This window comes from Copadichromis virginalis, linkage group LG11 (genome assembly GCF_057382275.1).
Source record: "Copadichromis virginalis isolate Kocher_CV1m ecotype Utaka linkage group LG11, C_Virginalis_male_GT1.1, whole genome shotgun sequence".
NCBI classification, from domain to species: domain Eukaryota; kingdom Metazoa; phylum Chordata; class Actinopteri; order Cichliformes; family Cichlidae; genus Copadichromis; species Copadichromis virginalis.
In genome coordinates this window covers 37,769,070-37,786,914 of record NC_140628.1, presented here as the reverse complement: position 1 = coordinate 37,786,914, position 17,845 = coordinate 37,769,070, and the positions used below count along the sequence as shown (strand labels likewise).

The window sequence follows — 17,845 nt, the reverse complement described above, 5'->3', positions numbered from 1 at the left end:
TGTATATGTTTACAGAATTTGTGCACACGTTTTCAAAATTTACAGTTTATATTTTCATTTCAAGTTATGAAGTTTTTTTGTAAAAAAAACCCCCCAAAAAAACCCAAAACAAAAAACTACCACTAGGATTTTGTGTTTTGTGTAATTTCAGATCAGTTGTGTTAATATGTCAATGAAAAAACAACCAAATTCAGACACGTGAAGTTGAGCTGAAAAGAATAAGTCCAAAATAGCCAATTATACTTTGGACTTTAGAGGGTTAACCCAAAAAATCATGAAAACATGGGTTTAAATTTGTATTCACGACAGGGCAGATTTCTGACGTTTACTTTTAACTTTAAGCAACAATTTGATTTTTTTTCTAACAGAAAAACAGTGTGAAACTTACGTTAGACTTGTGTTTGTAAATGAACCATTCATGTTATTTTCTGGATTTTGTATTTATTGAGCTACATATTTATTTATTTTATAGGCTATACAGTACAAAAAATCCAAATGTGCTTGTTTTATGTAACTGAAATGTTTAAAAGGATTCAAATGCAGTAACCACCTGCATGTGTTTGGAAAAAAGAAAAAGCTTTGATTTTCTTCCATTTGATTTTCATGCCACCCCAAGAATATTTCTCTAGATCCGCTCCTGGTTTGTCCTTGATGTGTGTGTGCTCATGTAAACTGTATTGAGAAAAAAAAGAGTTAATTTTGTAAATTATGGTTATTATAAAAGTTGTTAAGTAGGATGATCCAAGGAGTAATACTTGGCTAACAACCAGGCTTTCCTAATGAGAGTGCAGTGTCTCTGACTTTACTGCTTTCATGTTCTATGGGCTAATAAAATGTATCAACTTCCACATTATCACTTCATGTGGATAGCCCCTTTGGCGCCAGCGGCGGTCTGTGTTTAGTCTGTTCCTTCCCATTCCATGCAAGGCCACCTGGGTTGGCTGGAAGACTGTTTACTTAGCCTAGCAGGGCGAACGACACTGTCTCAGCTGAACTCTGGACACGCACACACATACACTGATATGCACACACTCATCCCCCCTCCATTTCCAAACGCCTTCGACGCTTATTCCCTTCCGATGCTGCACCCTTTACCCACCACTGTTGCTTGTCATGTGTTTCTTTGGTGTATTAAGAGTTTTTCATGTGCAGAGGTGTTTTTTCCAGTCTCAAATTGATCTCCCTGTTGGAGCTCAGTCTGGGGGGAGTTATTTTTTCTCCTTATCTTTCCTCATGTGGTGCATTTTCCATTGTTATACCTCTCTGACCTGTCTTCCCCATGTGATGTTTTTGTGTAATGTATGTATGGTCGGAGGGTAAGATGGCGCCGCCATTGTGTGCAATAGGTCGGCAGCCTTATGAAATTTCCCCTTGTGGGACTAATAAAGGTATATCAAATCATTTTCATGTATCCTTGTATGATAACTGTTGAGAGTATCTTCTCCAGTGAAATTCTTTGGATTTTCCAGGACAGGTGTTGGGTCGCAGGTTTTAAAGCCAACATGATAACCTTATCTAGCCAATGGTTTGGAGATCCAACTTTTTAAATCCAATGAAAATCAAATTACTCAAAAAAACAAAATCCTCTGGAAAGAAGTAGCAGGCATTCTTGAAACACAATTTAATAAGCAGACTCATGTGAACAGCAAGATAGTACATTAAGACAGAATAGAAAAACAACAGATAGAAAGAAGCAAAGCAAACCCTGGGGTGTAGAGCCATAAGCACAGACTGCAGAGTCTCACCAAGAGAGACAGAAAAGAGCCTGGTGGACCGCTGACCCATCTTTTATAGGGGTCAGGAATCACTCCTGCTACTGGGTAACTTTCCACTCGTCCTCCAGCCAAAAACAGCAGATGCAGGATCAGGTGCAGGTCAGGGGTGTGGCCAGGAGCCATCTTCAGATGGATCACGTTTAATGAATACATTTGAATGCTAATCAATAAATTTAAAAAAAGAAACCATTGTTGTGCTTTGTCACAATAGGCCACAACATGTCAAATGTCAGACATTAATCCTGATTATTAAATCACAAAACAAGCAGTATGCATAAATTTATGATGTGGATAATACTTGGCCTAAATATATTGGTTACATACAATTTTTATATATATATATATATACATATATATAGGTTAAATGCTTAAAATGCTAATTCTAATATATATATATATAAACACTTCAGTGTAGGTAAAGTGTGTGTATATATGATTATATAGTACTGTTATGATCCTTAAGGTGATTTTATTGTGATCTGTTCACTATTTTTGCTGCACACTTTCTGTTTTTTTAAGAGACATGTTTTGGTTGTAATCCATTGGAGCAAAACGTCTGGTGACGTTCAGTGCAGGTATATAGGTATCCATCCATCCATCCATCCATTCATCCATCCATCCATCCATCCATCTTCTTCCGCTTATCCGGGGCTGAGTCGCGGGGGCAGCAGCCCATGCTGAGAAGCCAGACCTCCCTCTTTCCAGCCACCTCCTCTAGCTTGTCCGGGGGAACACCCAGGCCAGCAGAGAGATATAATCTCTCCAGTGTGTCCTGGGTCTGCCCTGGAGCCTCCTCTCGGTGGGACATGCCCGGGACCCCTCATCCGGAAGGCAGCCCCTCCCGGATGGCTGAACGTCTCACCTTATCTCTAAGGGAGAGGCCAGCCACCCTACGGAGGAAGCCCATTTCTGCTGCTTGTATCCGCGAATTTAGAGCTTTCCTTTTACACTCAGCTCTCTCTTCACCACAACAGACCAGTACTGCGGCCGCTTCACCAATCCGTCTGTCGATCTCCTGCTCCCTTCTCCCGTTACTTGTGAACAAGACCCTGAGATACTTAAACTCCTCCACTTGGGGTATAGATATACATGTCATCCAAAAATCCACAGCATGGGAAGTTGTCAAAACCATTCAAAAAGGTTCTAGTATCTGTCCAAACTGCCCTGCAGATCGTCCTCAGTCCAGTCGTACTAGCACTAATAAAGGAGACGAAATTTGAAAACTCTCGAGTCATTTCAAAACACTACGATGACGAAAACACTCAGCCCACAGCTTCACAAAAAGGCTTCATAACCCATCTCTTGACATCATGGATCTATATACAGTATATGCATGATCTCATAAGCTTAGAGATGGCTTCAAATTAGATATCATTATAAAATTTTAAATAAGTTTATTCTAAATATAACTATGCTTAAACATGTGATCACTTTTTTAAGCATAGTTATAATGTTAGAAGTGATTGCTTTCGCCACTAAAACACATTGCATCCATGATGGTCACAACTAAAATAATAACATCACTGCCAAAAGTATATAGACAGTGTTGCCTCAGTGCCTCAGCTTCAATGACTAAAGACCTACAGCCCTCACGTCTGTAGTCAAATGCTGATGAAACGTGCAACAGATTCCGTTATTTTTATGTAACATGGACCAATATAGTCGTAGTACAGAGTCAAAGCTATGAAGGCACATGCTTACAATTCCTCACAGCACAATTATATTCAGACTGTAGGCTTAGTGGTAACTTCCTCGAGAAGTGGTTTGTAGAGCTCTGGGTCATCAGTGCTCTAAAAAAGAAAAGATTGGTGAAGTAAAATGACACTAAATCTTTTTGGCTTTTGAGCAAGTCACCAAATATTCACAAACTTCCACACAAGAACTCAAAACAAAAACAAAAAAACCCTCCACATTTACAGCCAACATTTTCTGTGATGCTAGTCTGTTACCTTGGTTTGTCCCTTTTCTTTGCTCTTCAGACTCTTGATCCCCAAGACGACTGAGCTGATGGTGACGCAGAGCTCCAGGACTGACAGCACAATTAGCACAGCAATGATGCTTCTGTAGAGCATCTGTTGGGATACAAACAACAGTGCTCAATTTTATTGCAGTAATAAAAGGATCAGAGGCTCAGACCCTTTGACCGGAGAGTGGGCGGAGACTTCTGTACAGACGTGACTGTGATCGCAACATCCTCCTACAGTCAAAAACCTATCTGATTACCAGCTGCAAATCCACAGATTTCAGAAGCAGAAACCTGTGATTATATCTACAAAACAATTAAAACCGTATATTTTCCACTTGTCACTTAGGTATTTGAACCTGAACTAACCTTAACTACACTTACCATAATTACTGTTTTGCCGCCGTAGCATTCATAACACATTTCCGGCCAATATAGATTAGATACACTGATGCTATACAGCACAATAGCTGCAATGGCAAAAGCAACGCCAGTCAGATTCAGAATCACATTGACGATAACCTGAAATACAAGATGGGTCAGTTAGTGTAAAATAAAATTTTAGACATTAGAAGGCTGGTCGGTTAAAAGTTTTACAGTCAGTCAGTGCCGGAAAGCTTGCAATGGTTGGTATTAAAGCTCTGCAGCTCCATCCTACATAAATACATATACATAGATGTGCATACATGAGACCTGGTGTAAACTTGTATATTGAAATAGAATAGTATACTTCTACTTTCATATCTTCAACTTAAACAGGAAAAAGAAGACACACGAAATTCAAGTTGTCCTTCTAAGGTACATCTGAACTACTCACCAGACATGGACTTGGATACTTGTCAGACAAAATGCTGACAATTCCAAACATGATGAACTACACAAGACAAAAAAACAAAGACAATAAAGTTACATTCCTCCAACTGAACGAGGACACACATCATGTGTCTAAGGTGACAACAAGAAACTGCAATATATCAATAAAACCATAGAAGTAAGGGATTAAGATTTCCAGTAATAAAACACATTTGATTTCATAAGATCCTCCTGATTTTTCTTAAACACCAAGTCTGATACTCTACATACTCTGAACCCCGGTTTCTCAACCACTGTGCTGTGGCACACAGGTGTGCTGTGAGAAATGGTCAGGTGTGCCGTGGAAGATAATCTGGTTCCACCTAATTCGTACTCTAAGCAACTGGCATGAGTAACGGGCAGAACAATTACATTCTCTTCCACTAGAAGACAGTACAACTACCTGCTCTAATTAAATGGGTTGCCAACTGCCAGTAAAACAGAAGAAGACGAAGGAGATATTACATAATAGTCATGCAGTGAGACGATGCAGCATGTAATACCAATAGATAAATATTTGAAAAGAACCTGACCTGGGTCCTGGAGAAGATTCCTACCCAGATGAAGGAACTAGCATGAGTAGTGGTCATGATCTCTGTCATTCCAGGAAAGGAGCAGATAATGAGGAACAAAGTCGAAATTGACTTTGTTTTGTTTGATAAACAATTAGATGTTTCTGACGATAAATATTAAATTGACATTTATTTTTGTTTGGCAATCACTTAGCATTAACTGGTATTTGTTTTTGCAGTTTGACCTTTCAATTCCACTCAAAGTAAACTTTATTATTATTATTATAAACTTTATTATTTATTATTTATTTATCTTTTCTGGCATCGTTGTATTTTTACTCAGTTGTATATAGCATTCGTATTCTATTTTTATCTTATTGTATATTTTTATTCTATTTTATTCTACTGTATATAGTATTTTATTTTATTCTATTCTGTACAGTTGTGTACTGTATTTATTCTTATTGTATTCTAATTTTTGCGTCATAACTTTTGCACTGTCCACTTCCTGCTGTGACAAAACAAATTTCCCACGTGTGGGACTAATAAAGGTTATCTTATCTTATCTTATCTTATTGTCACCTCTGCTATATACAGTTCAGTATATAGAGAGATGAGACGAAGAGGCTCCAGTTCTATACAGTGCAAAAGAACAACAATAAATATAGGAAGAGTAAGAATGAGAAGAATAAATATATGTACAATTTGAGACTGAGGTAAGAGGAGTAAAATATACACTTTGAGGCAAAAATGGTTAATAACAGTCTAAAAATTTACAATTGAAATTTTGAACTGACTTTGAAGCGGTTCAAAATGACCAACGTAGCAGCTTTACAGTTTACAGTGTGAAACAAATGATCTGTCATTAGTTGTTATCAGTAAACTGCTGTAGAGTTAACTGCTATTTGTTTTTGCATCTGGACTTTGTATCTTCATCATTTAATTGAGTTATCAGTTAACACTCTTAGAGTAACTGCTGTTTTTTTCTGATCCTTGGATTTGATCTTGGGATTAATTTCTGTCATCAGTTGATGACAAGTGTTTTTGCATTTGATCCTATAATGGATTTTTGTCAGATATGATTTTCTTGGATTCATATATACAGTTAATTGCGTGAGTCAATTTCTAAATTAATTTTCATTTTTGTTTGTTTTGATTCTGAAGATAATTACCCCTATGTCGATTGCTAAATTGACTTTTATTTTTGTTTGATTCATTTCTAATCAAGTATTGATACAGATTCTTTTTTAGTTAATTCTTACATTTTGACATTGTTGATTTCATCTTTTATTAGTTTAGTACAGTGTGTTTGTTTTTGAATTTTTTTACCAGCTGGGTTGCACTGCTTTGATTTTCCTTGCGTTAAATTAGAATAATTACATTTGCAGTTTTATTTCAGTATTACTTTCTTTACAGTTGAAGTTTGCAGTTTTGTGAAAAGAGAAAAACATTGCATTGTCATCATTTTCAAATAGAGGTCTAATTCTTAGCAATTGATGAAGAAATTTCAAAGAATAACAGAGAAAAAACATATCAGCAAAGTAAAGGAAATAAATAATAATTAGACCTGCAAGTAAGCGAGTCCTTATTCCTAGATATAGCATCTTGTCTTGGGTGGGGGCAACAGCCAGGAGTGCAACCATATTCCAAATAGAGAAGCAAGCTAATGAAGAATATGAGCAAGCAGAATGGACGAAAAAAGGGAGAAAATCAGGAGGAAGGAAATGGACAAGAAGCGAGAGCACGTGATGACAACCTTAGATATGTGCTAAAGTGGTGTGTCAATCGTGAATGAAACGGCTCTTATGCCGGGCTCACACTGTGCGATTTTTGGCCCATTTTAAGCCGATCTTTGAGTCGTGCGACCGAAAGAGCCGGCTCTTTTTAGTGAGCCGAGCCAAAAGAGTCGGTTCGCTAAAAAGAGCCAGAAATCCCATCACTAATGTGCTATTGGATGCTAAGAGGAAAAGAAAGACAAGTAAGAATCCAAGATCCAGACCACAAATTACAAGTTGAAGCCCAAAAATTACAAACGTCATCACAAAGAACTGGGGTACAAACTACAACACCTGGAGCTTCTGCCTGACTTTTTGAGTTTGCCTAGATCTGACAGCACACCTGGGAACACCGGTTATCCAGTGAAGTGAAAGGTGCTAACCGCTAGGCTAACTGGCAACAAGATGCCTCCCTTCTCCACAGATGACTACCACAGCCTCCTGCAGAAGATTGCAGTACTGGAGACAAAAATTCATCGCTTAGAAGTAAACGTGGAGGTAAATGCACTGTGTAGAAATGAAACAACCTCGCCATTGATTCAAAACAATGGCGATGAGCAAGCTAGCACACAGCTAAGGAGCACAGATAATGTGACCAAGAAATAAAACTCTGACATAAACATGACATAAATCATGTCTCCTGGAAGGGGGAGGACGTATCACAAGCAGGGCACGGCGAGCTGAAATCTCTGAAACCAACTGGCCTTCACTTCAGCTGAACTTCATTCGACCATGGCCTGCAAAGACTTCGCTAAATTCTTCACAGACAAAATCTGTTTTTTGATATTTTTATATACATATCACATGTACTCATAAACTTGTTGGCGCTCTGTGTTTTTGAGGGTCGGGAGCCTCTGTCAGTGCCATGTCTGGACTGAAATATTGAGAATTGGCATAAAGCGCAGAGGGTCTTTCATCACACCAAATAACAGTCAGGATGATATTTTCTGGGCCAAGTGAGTCCGAACAGAATGTCCCAAACTTAGATAATAAATCGGTATCAGGATAATATCAAAGCAAGGCAGGGAGGGTTTTTTTTTGTCTGTGTCATTCCAGGAAAGGAGCAGATAATGAGGGATGTGAACAGACGTGAGCGGGGGAAGGAGATTCAAAGGGTGACAACAGGACTGCCACGTCAGTTCCAGAAGAAGAAAGTCATAATAGTAATGTGTTATTGTTGGGATATAAAACTGTATTGCCCAATTCAGGGTCATGTTATTTGTCGAGTCACATGGCTGCTTTCACAGAGGTCCAGCGCTGCCAAAGCAAATGAAATCTTTTCAAAAAACAGATATTTCTCCTGTACTTCCTTCGAAGAAATAAATGTTTTTGGATATTATTTCCACATTTTGATTCGTCTGACCACAGAACAGTTATACACTTTGCTTTTTAAATTAGCTTTGGCCCAGAGAAGATATTTCTGCCCTGTTACCAGTTAACCTAATACGCTGCAAAATGTTTCTCCAGCAGCTCCTTTGAGTAGTATTTACTTATGTGGATCCAATCTTAGTTCAGAAACATGAGGAAAAAGCTGCTTAGCTTGCTTACCAACCCTCCCATCCAACAAGGATAGCCGGTATAACTCATGGTCCATGATCCATCGTGTTGGCTTATAAGGATTGATCCGAGGACAACATTGAGAAGCCCAATCATAATCTGCAGAGTCTGAGAAAGAAGAAGCACAGAATGAACAACATGTGATCATGTGGTGTTCAACACCAGTCATAGGATATGCTGTATACTGGAGCACTTTCTCTCAGGCTTTTTCTGTAGTGTGATGAGAAAACTCTTAAACCATCTATCCATTCTCTTCTGCTTATCCTTTTACAAGGTTGCGGGGGGGCTGGAGCCTATCCCAACTGTCTTAGGACGAGAGGCAGAGTACACCCTGGACAGACTCGACACGGAAAGACCCCAGCCTGATGGTGGAAGTGAAGTCAGGAGGAGGCAACATCGCTAACCATCGTGCTGCCCTCTTTTAAACCACAGTGGATAAAAGCGTCTCACTTTTAAGTCCAATAAATTTGTCAGTGAGAGAGTTAGACTCACGTGGGGTAAGGAAACATGACACTGATACAAAGCCAGTGGCATCCCTGACACATAAAATTTACCTTTACTCTGTCTTCTTGGAAGGCTTTCTGACATTAATAGGAGGCAACAAAAGTTCTGACAGTGTTTTATCTCCTGAATGTTTAAATGTACAAGTGGATGAGTGAGTTTGTCTGTAAGCCTTTAAAGAAGTATGTGGTGGGTGCAAAGAAGAAGCTCATTAAAAGAATATTAACTAAACGTGTATCAGACTAAGTTAGCAGTTCATTTGCATTTTTAACTCATTCACTGCCATTGACGTCTACAGCCGTCAATTGCAGTGCATGAGTCAATGGGTTTAACTCATTCACTGCCAATGGCTGGCAGTGAATGAGTTAATAGAACATCTGGAGGCTTATCTGAAGCTTTAAAGGTTGTAGCTCACCCCCAGCACTATCTCAGAAGGTCTTTTGAGGCGCCTCAGGTGCTGAGACACTTTGCAGCACACTGGACTGCTGCAAAGGTTCTTGAGGATCTGGCACAGAGGAGGCCAAGGGCTATTAGGGTCAGAGGTCAAGGTGAGTATAGTGACTCCATCAGCCTTGGACACAGTGACAGACATCCTGCCTGTAGATCCTGGAGACTGAAAGAGAGAAGAGTAGAAAAAAATGAACATAGTCTGAATCACATTAAGGCCCCAGCTGTGGAGAAATGGCTGAACTCATTGAAGTGTTAAGACAAAACATTTATTTAACTTGTGCAAATAACAAAATAAAAAATCTAATTCCCTCAATACCGATTTGTAACCCAAAGGATTTGACACAACGCAGAAGCTTGTGCTTTGTCGTTTTTTTTTCTTTGTACAATAGCACTTTTTGCACGTTCCAGCGAATTTTGCTCCAGCTCCGGAGCTGCACCGGTGCTCTGCTCCAGCAGCTCTCTTCATCTCCGGCCCTGCCGCTACAGAAATAGGGAGTTGACCGCTCACCAGATGGCCAGGCACTCCTTTTCTAATGTACCGTACCTGGCCTCATGCTCCGACAATTTTCAGCTGATGTACACAATGGGGCAGTCAATGATGTACACAGGAGCTCGTCGACCTGGGTCATTGGGTAGGCATCAAACGGTGGCACTTCGTTCATCTTGCAATACTTCACACAGAACCACATAGACCTAACTATGGGGCTACACCAAGCACTGTGCGACTCTTCTACTATTCCCAGCTTTAACATTTCTGCCAGTTCGTTTTGCACAATTTGTCTTTCGTGCTCAGGTAACATGTAGTGGTGCGAACACACCATCACACCAGCCTGCGTTTCAAAGTGATGCTTCATGAGATTTGTATGGCAGAACATAACTGCAAAACACTCTCAAAACAGTGCTGCAGCGCCATGCAGCCTCCTGAACGCCAAGGGCCAGTCCTCCCATCCCATCTGGAAGGGGCGCTGATGGTCCTCAGGGGAGGGCCCCAATCAGTCCACGATGGCTCTCCTAACGTCAGAAAGGACACGTACACTGTTGTGAGAAGGCTCAGCGCCGCCACCTGGGCTTCCACTAGTATGCGACCGTGGTTGCCTGGAACACCTCCAGAATTGCTTGGGGGTCATCTGGGGAGCTTGGGTTTCAGCACCACTGTAACCCAAAACACCGACATGATGCAGAAACGTGCGTTTTGCCTTTGTTTATTTGCTACAATATCACTTTTTGCACTTTCCAGCGCACACTTCTTCGGCTCCAGATCTGCACCAGTGCTCTGCTCCAGCAGCTCTTCTCCTCTCCAGCCCGGCCACTACTGAAATAGGGAAGGCATGATTAGATGATGCTCGTCGACTGTAAACACCAGCCTTCCCTGACACCACACCCTGAACCCACTGCTTCACTCCTCCTCTGCAGCTGAGCTACCAACCACACCCTGTCACACTATTGTCTTATATTAATTCTTATAAAATCACCTTATAATGAAGGTGAGCTCCATTAACGGTAACTTATACTGAATGGCTGTTAATTATAATTAAATAAAATAACTTGTATATAAATAAATTACTACATAAAGTGATGCAGTTATGTTTACATTTGCTGTCCATGTGCTATACATTTAAATATTAGATAAAGATGATGATTAACTGAATAACAGTACTAAAGAAAAACACTCACAGTCACTTTATTAACCATTAAACTGCTTGTTAGTGAAATATCTAATGAAAGCACTTTAAAGTATTTAAACATGCAGATATTGGAAAGATGACCTGCTGAGGTTAAAGTGAAGGAAGGTGATTTAAGTGGTCTTCGGTAAGAGATGGGCTGGTCTGAATATTACAGAAACTGATGATCTACTTAGACAATGATTTCTAAGGTTTACAGAAAAATGTCCATAATGACAAATTCAGTGAGGTCTATGAGAGAAAAATACCTTGTTTATTATAGAGGTCAGAGAAGAATGGCCAGACTGCTTTGAGCTTTAACAAAGGTGTTAGGAATAAAATGATTAAATAAGTTGTTTTTATGTGTTTTTTTATACACATTCCAGTTGTGCTCATTAAGAGTTGGCACTCTGTATAATAAAGGTCAAAAGCATCAATTCAGTGCTATAATTGAATCGAATTATTGAGGCTGACGTGCTGAGTTGCAGAAGGATTTGCAAACATGCACATCATAACTAATTAAAATCAGGGTGACATTTCTCTGGGACAAGGCAGTCTGAATAGAACGTCTGAATGAGTAGAAGCAACAGGCTGAGAATCGCAAGCATATCTGTGCCAAGCAGAATTAAACCAGCTCTGAAGGCAAAGGCTCCTATTAGCAGCATGCACTCGATAAAGTGGCATTGGAGAGTATTTCTGAAACCGAGACTGAGAAATCATGAAACAAATATCAGACAGATTGTACTGTAATTCCATCTTCCTGTGAAATTAAGTAACAGCGTAAAGCTGCATGAAAAATTCTGAACTTAATTCTCTTTTCATTAGCTTTGTTGATATTTTTGAAATCGTCTGGCCTTTGTTTTTTGTTTTTTTTATCCTCATATAAGGAAAGTGCTGTTACCTACCAGAGAGAAAACTCGACGTTAATCTGCTGTAAAGCGGAAGAAGCTCGACTTTACTCCTGTAAATGTTTGAAAGTGACTGCCCTGCTACCAGCGGCAGGGAGCGAAACTGCGTCAACTGTTCCGGAAAATCGAGCTATGCTTTTGGTCAGCCTTTTTTCTGGACACTATAATATGGCGCAGTATGACGTAATTCAACTATTACAGTAATACAGCTCCACCCGTGACTGGCACCACGGAGGGCATTGCAGCTTTCCAAGTTAGTCCTACAGGCCCGCTTTGATCTCCAGCCCCTGTTTACCAATGATTACGTCACATTGACCTAAATTACAATACAAAATAAAACAAAAACCGATTTACTTGTCAGAGCAGAAGAAAAGCAAGCAAGATCAAATTAATATCTGGTTGTATGTTTGTTGCGCAGCTGTTGTTGGATGCGAAATTTTGCCCGTTGTTCTTCCGCCCACAAGGAAGATATAAACAAATTAACCCTTTGCTCAACGTCCAGTTAAACACACTGATAATTGAAAATAATCCAATATAGAAGAATTACCCTCACTAGCAAAAAGGAACAACACAGTGGAAAACGTTGGTGGACTAATTTAGCAATATTTTAAATGAACTCCGGTTATAACTATATATTATAAATATTTATATAAACATCTGCAAAACTTTTTTATATTACTTTGACATTGTGTTGTTTTTTTTTCAATTTTTCTAAAAAGTTTAGCTAAAATGATGATAATTTCTGACAATAATCTAGCAAATAAACGTTTTTATGAGGCTTCATCAAATTTGGGACTATTGAAAAGAATTACGGTGCTCTCTGGTGGACACACATATGAAATCAGACGTGTCACTACATTAACCTAAGGATAAGGAAACAGATTATAATAATCAAAGCGCCGATTTTTATCTATTTATTTAGGCATTAAGTGAAACAGCAAATTGTTGTAGAAATGCACATTAATGACTGTTCGTAGGATTTTAGTGGAAGCACAGCAAACCTCCAAGAAGTGTGTTATATTACAACATAATTATAATTAATTTTGGATGGCATTTAAGTATTAAATAACTACTATTGTTATTAAGCTTGAAACAGCGTTATTGCTAAAAATTTAAGACACAGGTGAACGTGACAGAAAATCGTAACTGCGCCAATCCTCCAAAAGTTTACAAGAAAATGAATCACTGACGGGATTTGCGCTGCGTGTTTTGGTGGTGATTGCAGAGGTGGGAAGTAACGAAGTACACATACTTTGTCACTGTACTTAAGTAGAATTTTCAGGCATCTGAAGTTTACTTGAGTGTTTCTTTCTTTCTTTCTTTCTTTCTTTCTTTCTTTCTTTCTTTCTTTCTTTCTTTCTTTCTTTCTTTCTTTCTTTTTAGTGTGTGTGTGTGTGTGTGTGTGTGTGTGGGGGGGGGGGGGGGGATTGTTATTGTTTTTTGGGTCTGTAGGCTACATGTGACATTATATTTCTTCAGATTGTGAAAGGTGCTACAAATCAAACTGAGGCAGACTACCTGTGTCATTTATAGGCTGCTTAAAAATGCTCTGCAGGTTACTGCAGGATGAACAGGTTAGTTTGCTGTCCTGTGATGGATTTAGATCAAAAAGCCTGTACTACTACTCAGTCTACTGGAACTGTTAAAAAGAAACATGTACAAAACTCCACAATGTTAGAATGATTAGAATGATTTCAGGTAGAACTGCTACATTTTATTAAACAGAAGCTGTCAACTCTGCTCTCTTGTGTGGGCAACCATGAGGAAACAGTTCCTTTTAAGTTGTAGATTCAACCTGCTTCATATTTTTGGCCACCAGATGCTACCAAAGAAGATTATGTTGAAAGACTTTGAGTAATGAACCCTTTATGGATACAAGTTCCGATGCTTCAGAAAGCTTCATTTGTCTGTCACTACCACTAAGCTGACACTTAGAAATAAAAAGGAACTAAACAGGAAACTTCTAAATGAACAGGCCAGCCAGGATGAGGGAAAAATTGACGACCATGTAACAAAGAGCAGTGGCAGAAACAGACAATATATACACAATAGGAAAGTAACACATCCACACTGAGACTCAGACACATAAGCTTGACACTGGGAGTGAAGAAAAACAGAAAGACTGGAAAAACAAAAAGATGAAACACAGAGAGGAGAATGTGGGACCAGGATAGGGAGAAACACAGGATGCAGGGCTACAGATATAATAACAACACAAGAGAGGGAACACAGAGAAACCAGACAAACACAAGGACACAACCAGGGAGACAGGAATCACAAAAGGAAACTAACAGCTAAGGAACATATACATAATCCAAGTAACCATGACAACATTCAAGTTATCTTTTTTATTAGCTGCAACAGAAGAAATGTCACATTTTGACCTTTTCCCCAAGTCCCACTTGAAGCCACCATTGCATCATACAGCACTTAATAATATATACATATCACAGGTGAATGGAAGATTAAAAAAGCAGAAGTATTTAATAAAAATATGTATTATTAAAGAATAAGACAGAAAAGACAGAAACACAACAAGCTTTACTTTGTCCTCTGTTGCATATTTTACAGTTACTAAATAAATAATGGCAGGCAAAGGACACAAGCATTATCTCACTGCCTTAGAGCACACCCACAGCTTTAATACACCTGCATGTTTGGATTTGATAGGTTTGTTGACTGATAATTGTGACTCTGTTTGCTTTAAGCATTGAGAATTTGGCACATTCAAATGTGGGTCCTCTGCAAATACCCACCCCTCACATGCACACATGAACCAAAAATGAGAGACCAACTGCGTGAGCTCCAACCTCTAGTCAGTAGCAAGACGACACATTTCTTTGGTGGGAGGCACATTCCCACTGCTGAACAAAAGGACAGAAACGTCTTTCAAGTTTTAGGTGTCGGTCCATCATCAAAAAAAGGAAGCTGGCAAATAGTGAGAAGATGCTTCCATCAGTGTGTCACATCCTGAAGTTTCTTTGCTGCAGTCCAAAGATTTGCTGCTGTTTGCATCTGCTGCAGGTCTTTGATGCTGCAGCTATTGGGGTGAGAACGTAAAAGAAATGTATCATCCAGCTGTTAAAAGATAATTTTAAGCTTTTACTTTAATCGTTCTGAATCCTTTACAGACTATACAGATCTTAGTGGGCCTGTTTAACATTGGACTTGGGCCAGGACGAACAAGCACACATCCTGGGGACCTCAGCAGCCTGGGAGCTGCTTACTGGCTGGGTGCTGTGGTAAAATAATCTTCTTTTTCCTTTTATTGTTGCGTATTTAGCACTTTTTTGTGGTAGAAGAGTTTTTTATTTTGACCTGCAGGAAAAAAGAAGGCCTTTCTTAAATTAACGTGTCTTTTATGCACATGTTAGTTATCCTGTCATTTGTAGGTCCAAATATTTAATGTTGGGAGTCATTCTTCAACCTACAACTGTACACTTCGTGGCAGCTCTCAATTGGACTTCACAATAGCTCAGATCAATTACTTCATAACTCATGCTGGGCTTGGTGTTGTAGCTCCTCTCCCTATGTGTCAAATTTCTGCTGATTGATTTTACAGCAGTGAGGTGGGGCTGTTTGCCTGACATGACCAGAGCTGTCCCTTTGTCACAAGGGTCACCAAAGCAGGTAGCTCTGGTGGAGTTTTACACCAGATCTCCTTCCTGATACAATCTCAAAAGAATTTATGTTTCCAGCTGGAACTCACCTGCTAAGCAAAGGTGTAAAATCACCCGAAACTAAAGTCTATAACTTTTCGATAAATACATTAACAATTTGTTAAATGGTCTATTACCTTTTTCTTTTTAAAAAAAAGGACTTTTCTTGAATTTATGATCACCTCTAACATCGTGTCTACGACCTCTCACCAGTTCATTGTTAGTGGAATTGTGTCCATTTTGGCTGGACAACTCCGTTCATCCTGTTTGGTAAGAAAACTCATGAAGGACTTAAGACTGTACTCTAAATAAGATTGTCAATAAAAAATGTGTTAAACAACTTGTTTCTAAGTTTTAATTTTCTAAATGTCTCCTCTCAGATGGGCTTCTCTGTTTTCATGAATATTGCTGGTGGGATCTTTGCCATTACTGCCATTGTGCTGTATGGCATGGACCTGAGAGACACCTCTCTCCTCTGGATTTGTGACCGCAGCAGCGATGAAGCTGTTCTTGATGAAGACAACTGCAGAAATGTAGCGCTTTTTGCCCAAGTAATCCAGCCTAAACACACATTTACAGTGTACAATAACTGCAGCAAAGTTGTCATGTGAGTTGCTCTGTACAGTGCTATATGACAATTTTTGAGGTAAATTGTGTTTTTTCTTTATTTTACTGTGTTCAAAAATCATCAGAAATTACTGAAATCCTTGGACATCACACTGATCATCCTGGCTCTTCTTCAGCTGGCTGTCAATATTCGTTATGCTATTTGGGGCATCAGAGCTCTGTGTCCACAGGGTGACAAAGATGTCGAGGAACAGTTGCCACAAGTCTGCCACAAGAGATCATCCCGATCCATCCCGGAAATGAAAACTGACCTCGTGAACACATGAATGCATGAGCTGCACATTTACTTCTGTTTCTCTGAACTCCAGCAGAAAGTATTGACAATAATCCCGTCCAGTATCTCTCTGTAAATCCTCATCTGCTTGTAGATGATTTCTTTGATGCTTGAATAAAAAAAAGAAGCAAAACTATTTGTTTTGTTCTTCAGTTTCATAGGATTTCTGGCTTTTTCCACCGTTGGGAAGTACTTGAAATATTTCTTTATGCTAATTTTCTGATGTCATTGTGTAAACAAATGAGAAGACTCTGTTCTACACACACGTACAATAAATGATAAGAATGCACCTGTGCAGATATAATATTGACAACTCACAGAACAAAAATAACCCATCAGTAAATCATGATGTAATGTTCTTGAAGTGCACTGTGTTTTGTGTCTGCAGGGTGTCAAAGATACTGAGATTTCCCAGCCAATTTTGAAGGAAGTCCTCATGATGAGTCCCGGTGCTGAAAAAGGATTCACTCTAATGTTTGGATCCTTGAAATAAATCCTCAAGATCTACTAGCAGAATCAAATCAAAACTGCATTACAACAGTAATAATGTTTAATGACTGTTACTGCAAAGCTGTTTCTTAACTCAATTAATTCATTCTAATCATTTTCTAACTTGCAGATTTTCTATTCTACAAACATATAATAGTAATTGAATGGCACGGTTGCACATTAGCAAAGCACATCAATGCACGGTATGGAAGTACTAGTTTGTCTGTTTTTTCTCGTATTTTTAGCTCTTTTAATAAACTGTAACTTCACTGAGTGAATGGAGCAAACTGCAAAATGATAATTTTAATTAATAAATATTTTCACTGTTATTTTCACTTATTTTCCCCGTTTTTGTTTGTTTGTTTTGAAAAAGGGCCCAAATGTTGTTTTAGCTTTTAGCTGCATATGACAACAGAAAGAATACACAGTGAATTAGAAATGAAACTGTAAAATGAACCAACCTATAAAAAAAAATAAAATGATGAGCTTTATGTATTGTTCTTACTCGTTTAATTAAAAAGCATAATGAAAACAATGATGACTCTTCAGTTACAGCACTTATCATTTTTTAATATGATTAATATTAAAACGATAGAAGAAGAGGAAAACAAAACACTAGAACATATTTTTTTCTGGAATACCTTCATCACGTGACAATTTTATTATTTAAAAAAAAATCTAAAAACCTTCGTCACATGTATTTTTATTCATAGACCATATTATTATTTTTTTGATGTGTCACTGCTCTTTTGTTAACTAATGTTAAGATAAAGTCTGCACATAATATTTTTCATGTGCAGAAAATCGTCCCTTTATATAAAAGACAAAGAACTGTCTCTGTG

The 17,845-nt window shown here is 38.7% G+C and overlaps 2 protein-coding genes across 2 annotated transcripts; one reads left to right on the top strand and one right to left on the bottom strand.

Annotated features, from left to right (window-relative positions):
• Positions 1-1,606: 1,606 nt before the first annotated feature.
• On the bottom strand, positions 1,607-12,264 carry LOC146699400 (uncharacterized). The gene is made up of 8 exons (XM_085472309.1): positions 11,952-12,264; positions 10,420-10,697; positions 9,351-9,548; positions 8,426-8,542; positions 4,556-4,612; positions 4,123-4,260; positions 3,725-3,847; positions 1,607-3,565 (listed from the first exon to the last, which is right to left on the bottom strand). The coding sequence occupies exons 2-8, from the start codon at positions 10,510-10,512 to the stop codon at positions 3,500-3,502; spliced, it is 792 nt and encodes a 263-aa protein (XP_085328435.1). The 5' UTR covers positions 10,513-10,697; positions 11,952-12,264; the 3' UTR covers positions 1,607-3,499.
• A 2,636-nt stretch (positions 12,265-14,900) lies between these two features.
• LOC146699399 (membrane-spanning 4-domains subfamily A member 15-like) lies at positions 14,901-16,939 on the top strand. Its single transcript, XM_085472313.1, has 5 exons — positions 14,901-15,002; positions 15,086-15,196; positions 15,827-15,883; positions 15,994-16,220; positions 16,903-16,939. The coding sequence occupies exons 1-5, from the start codon at positions 14,901-14,903 to the stop codon at positions 16,937-16,939; spliced, it is 534 nt and encodes a 177-aa protein (XP_085328439.1).
• Positions 16,940-17,845: the final 906 nt, after the last annotated feature.